The sequence below is a fragment of the Amorphotheca resinae genome, assembly GCF_003019875.1.
Source record: "Amorphotheca resinae ATCC 22711 unplaced genomic scaffold M430scaffold_1, whole genome shotgun sequence".
Lineage (NCBI taxonomy): Eukaryota > Fungi > Ascomycota > Leotiomycetes > Helotiales > Amorphothecaceae > Amorphotheca > Amorphotheca resinae.
The window spans coordinates 3,599,344-3,604,311 of NW_020194471.1; the positions used below are offsets into that span (position 1 = coordinate 3,599,344).

Genomic DNA, 4,968 nt, shown 5'->3' on the forward strand with positions numbered 1-4,968 from the left:
CCCAGCTCCTTGAAACCCAACTTGGCCGTCCCAACTCTTGTCCTCCCAAAACCTTTCCCGGCTCCTTGAAACCCAACTTGGCCGTCCTAACTCTTGTCCTCCTAAATTTATCCCAGCTCCTTGAAACCCAACTTGGCCGTCCCAACTCTTGACCTCCAAACTTTTCCTCCCAATTCCGTGAGACAACTCGCCCTTCCTAACTCCTCCGGGGTCCTCCCGGAGAACCCTTTCCTAATGCATTCCCGTCACTTCTCCTCTGTCCCTCCTAGCCCTCAAATAAGCGCCCGCCACTATCTCGTAACACTATTAGGGAGCCGGTGTAATTTACCCATGTACCCATTCCCGGTCAAGGGACTTTGGTCCAGTTGTTACTTTTGAAAGGGGCTGCTTGCAACCCCTAATGGCAGGACACCTTCCATATATAAAGATGAGCCCGTAGCCATATTCTCTCCCAAAAGATCAAGTCTTCAAGTTATCCCCGCACTAAAACTGGACAGACTTTATCATCATGAATCCGATTCTCATTGTCTTGTCTGTCTTTTCGTTGGCCATAGTTGCAAGGCCACCTTTCGCCAAAGAACGACTGGTAGCCCAACCACGCAGACTACACACAGCAGTTCCAGCTCGCCAGACTGGTCAAGCCTACGTAGCTACCTCTACTGAGCGATCCGAGGCAGGCTACTTCCCCATCGAGCAAAGACAGACGAATGTCCAAATTCCTTTCATGTTTTGCCCCGAAGTGTTTGGAAACCCACCTAAACTATGCACTCAATGTGGTGGAGACTCATTACGACATGGACAATGCAACAACCTGTTAATATCTGGCCGCCAACCACTCTCATGCCTCCAGTCAGGGATACGCTGTTATGGGTATTATTGTGCTTGCACCCATGATGGCGAGGATCATCAAACCCAAATTACATCGACATTTGTGATTGCTGGACAGACTGGAACAGTAATATTTGAGCCTGTGACACTCACAGAATATGCTGGCCTGCGAATGAGCACTACAGTCACATTGACAGACGTGGCAACCACGACAGATGGAGGGTCCAGTATGGAAACTGTTCTAGCCGTCATTTTTGCAGGAGGATTGGCATGGCTTGCCGTTTGTAAGTCCCTCAATATGGGCCATCTCTGACATGAAAATATTGACCAAGATTCAAGCTGAAAGCGGTGGCGCCGCAGCTATTGCTGCCTTTCACCCCCGATTCAACGTCCAGAAGATGCCAAACCGGACGATCCAAATTGCCCGTCAAATCCCGAAGAAGATTGCCAAAAATGTGGTGGACCAGACGAGGTTGGGCTTTGCTCTAGTGGTCCTGACGCGGGGTGTCCCTGCGAGGAAGTCCAGAACTGTCCCAATGAACCCCCTTTGTGCACAGATACCGAGTGTGGCGGCGATGTAAGTTTTCTTCAGACTTCAGCACCAATTTCTTTTCTTTCCATTTTCATTGTTAGGCTCGTTTCTGCTTCCATACTTTTACTGAGGGTCTCGCAGAATGGCAACTCCCAGTGCTCCGCATCGGGTGCCATCAATGGCTGCCTCTGCTGTCCAGCCGACCCCCCTGATTGCACCGACAGCAATTGCTTGGGTACCAACGAACAAGAATGTACAGCACTAAAGTGGGATAAATGTGGTTGCACGGTTTATGCTAGCGACGGCCTGGCAGATATTGGTGATGGCATAAGTACCGCATCAACTGCTTCATCCTCCATCTCATCAGTTGCCGCATATGTCTTTACCACGATATGGATGGCCGATTACTCAAGCATCATCGGTTGGCCCGTAGCAACAACAGATTGCTCATTCGTTACCACGACTTGGACTTCAATTGCCAGTGGCGTCGACATCCCTCCGATCGACTGCTGGTGCTCGTGCGGGCCATCGATGGAACCGGTGACCTGGGGAACTTCTAAGTCATCGACGTCGTCATGGTGCCAAAATGCTCCGACCGGCTGGTCGACAATTTCTGGAACTTTTTGTACCGGTTTGCCAACATCATTACCTGTACCAGCCCCGACTGTGACTACACATCCTCTACCTACAACGGCACCCCCAAAAACAACAACTGCTACGCCTGCGTGTGACCCTTACTGGTAAGCAACTTTCCTGGTTCAGAACTTCCTCGTTTCTTAAGTTTGAGCCGCTCCTGGAGCCCGTGAGCTTCTAATATATCCCTTAATTCACCGTTACAGGGACTTATTTCATGTCCTTGAACCACTATAAAGAAAGAAAATGCTAATATCAAGTGCTGCAGGTGTGGTGCTCCATTTTGTGGTCCATGTCCGTAGTTTGTTAGCGTTCCCTGAATCCCATTCATCCTGCATCTATTTAATCCATCCATCCAGCTTATATATCCTCATTATATATCAGATCCATCTACGTTTTTTTCTCTTCTTAAGGTTTTGGCATCTAGGAGAGGGCTTGGATGAGTAAGGGTGTTGTTGGATAGTATTTTATTAGTTAAAGACATTGATTCTAAGAAACGATTTCCACAAAAGTTGACCGTGCACGTGAATAAAGCCCTTAATTTGTACTTCATATAACAGCGCTTAACTGTAAACTCGTAGCCTTTGGTCCAACTAAAAGGATGCAAGAACATCTATTTGAGCATCTCTCGTGACGCGAAATTGCTGTTGGTCAGATCCCAACGTTGGCAACACCATAGCACCAGTGCGACGTCTCTCCTGCTCCTGCACAGACTGAGATAGGCGAGTAGATCCGTCAGGCCTCGCCGTGACTGGCCGGGTCTGTGTCATTGAATCGATATCCAAGAGACCATCATCGTTGACCTCGATCAGGTCCTCCTCGACCTCTCCTTCGGCGAGAACAGGGATATCTTCGACTCTAAATTCCCTGTGAAATCTCTCCTTCCGATCATCAGCTGTGTCGCAGGCACATCCTCCCAGCTCATCAGATGCACACTGTCTCGTGCCAGCCGGAGCACGACAGTCAAGATTTTCACACCACACATAGATCGGAAGTGGGCAGCAGCGACAGCCCGTGATTGTAACGTCTCTGCCATTCATATGGAATGCTGTTGTAGCCTCGCATTGAAACTGCATAGGGCAGATGTATCTGGGCCCTTGACAGTTAGGATCAGAGCATACTGGCTTTGGTGACGTTGGGCATTGACCAATCTGGTGGAGATGGATTGGAGAATTGTTGGTGTTGATCTGAGATAGTGATAGTGATTGCAGCTGTTCTTCGATGGCTGGTGGTGAGACTGTGCCGCGAGCATCGTCAGATTGTATGGAGGCTGATGAGAATAGAAGAATTGAGAGGATGGTGGTCAAGAAACTGCGGGTTAAAGCGACCATACTGAAGAGGGTTCGGGCGATCTCATAAAATCGTAGATGCTTGAGGATATTGCGATGAGATTTCATAGACAACCAACGTCCCCAAGGCTGTCGTCAGAAGATAAGGTAGGCTGACTAAGGTAAGATAAGCGGTGCGCCCCGCAGCGAGATTTAAGCGAGCCTTGAGGTTAAAAGAAACCTACGTCCTTGTATATTCTGCAAGTCTTCTCAACCTTTTCTGATCAAATCAAGTGGTGCCCGAGGCACAAAGATCTAAAAGAACCGAAGCTATAGCCATATCCTGAAACGGTAGCCTGGCATTGAAGTTCGACTGAAGAAGGATATCCCTACACTAAGATCCACTAATCTAATAACGCCTTCTATACACGTAGGCTACGCAGAAACCCATAGGTCCCTACTAAATAGGTTAGGTACCTACCCTATAAGGTAGGTTATAGTAAATAAGACCTAACCTATAGGTCCCTAAATAAATCTACGACCTAACCTATAAGGTAGACCTAACCTATAGGTATAGTATATCCTAAGGCACTAAAGTACCTTTATACTTACGTAATACCTAAGGTTATAATCATTAATTAGTATAAGGATTAGTATAAAGATTAGTATAAAGATTAGTATAAAGATTAGTATAAAGATTAGTATAAAGATTAGTATAAAGATTAGTATAAAGATTAGTATAAAGATTAGTATAGTTATCTTAAGTTTAAACGATTATAAAATAAATAAATTAAAATAGTTTTATATATATTTATTTTAGTACTTAGGCTCTACTATCCTTAAGTCTTTACCTACTTTGTTATACGATCTAAAATAAATCTTTTATCTTATAATTTCTATACTTGTTTCCTTAGTGTATTAATACTCTTAAGAGTCTCTAGCTTAGATCCTAGAGGTAGAGTTAGTAAAACTAACTTTACGCTATTATAATCTCTATTAACTACTAGCTTAAAAATGTCCTTATCCTTAAGGTCTTCTAGTAGATCGTAGATTAACAGATCTTATATAGTATTCCTTTTCTTATACTTTACTATTTGTATACTACGTATTTTATATATAGATATAAAGAGTACTTAAGTATTATCTTAAGCTATAGAACAAGCCTATAAGAGCCTCTTATATATAATAGTATTAAGGCGTCTCTATATCTATAGTGTTTATACTTAATAGCCTGGCCGGTTTAGTTCTCTTTCTTTATTACTAATATAGTAATCTACTACTTACGTATCGACTTCTTTTAGACGTAAGTTAATAAATGTTTTCTACTCCTTTAGCTTAGCTTCTATCTCTTCTTTAGTTATACTATTAATATTAATAGTATTAGAAAGTATCCTTTTAAGCTTATTACCTTACTCTTTCTAAAGTTAAGAGAAAAAAACTAATATAAGAGTATAGATAGCTAGAGGTTTAAGTTAGTTATAACGATAGCTATATATATTATATAAAAAATTAAAGAAGTACTTAATACTAACGCTTATAAGAGGAATATAGAGTAAGTCTCTAGCTATTACTATAAGGCTAGAGAGACAAGTCTTAAGCTACTACTAAACTAAGAGGAGTATATAGTTATTAGGTTCTAGTTTTAAGTTAGTAATTAGTATAAAGATTAGTATAAAATAACTTACTTATCCTAAGCTATATATCTAC

General features: G+C 43.0%; 2 protein-coding genes across 2 annotated transcripts; one reads left to right on the forward strand and one right to left on the reverse strand.

The window, feature by feature from the left end:
* Positions 1 to 688: 688 nt before the first annotated feature.
* On the forward strand, positions 689 to 1,645 carry M430DRAFT_71536 (hypothetical protein; the record flags this gene model as incomplete). The annotated part of the gene is made up of 3 exons (XM_024869512.1): positions 689 to 1,112; positions 1,227 to 1,405; positions 1,502 to 1,645. Coding segments are annotated over 3 exons (747 nt in total), but the record flags the coding sequence as incomplete, so codon positions are not given.
* Positions 1,646 to 2,444: 799 nt separating this feature from the next.
* On the reverse strand, positions 2,445 to 3,387 carry M430DRAFT_32711 (hypothetical protein). The gene has a single exon (XM_024866219.1). It carries the CDS (start codon positions 3,322 to 3,324, stop codon positions 2,587 to 2,589), a length of 738 nt encoding a protein of 245 aa, XP_024725803.1. The 5' UTR covers positions 3,325 to 3,387; the 3' UTR covers positions 2,445 to 2,586.
* Positions 3,388 to 4,968: the final 1,581 nt, after the last annotated feature.

Coding starts and splice junctions, on each gene's coding strand:
- M430DRAFT_32711 (XM_024866219.1), bottom strand. CDS start 3,324: ATGGTCGCTTTAACCCGCAGTTTCTTGACCACCATCCTCTCAATTCTT.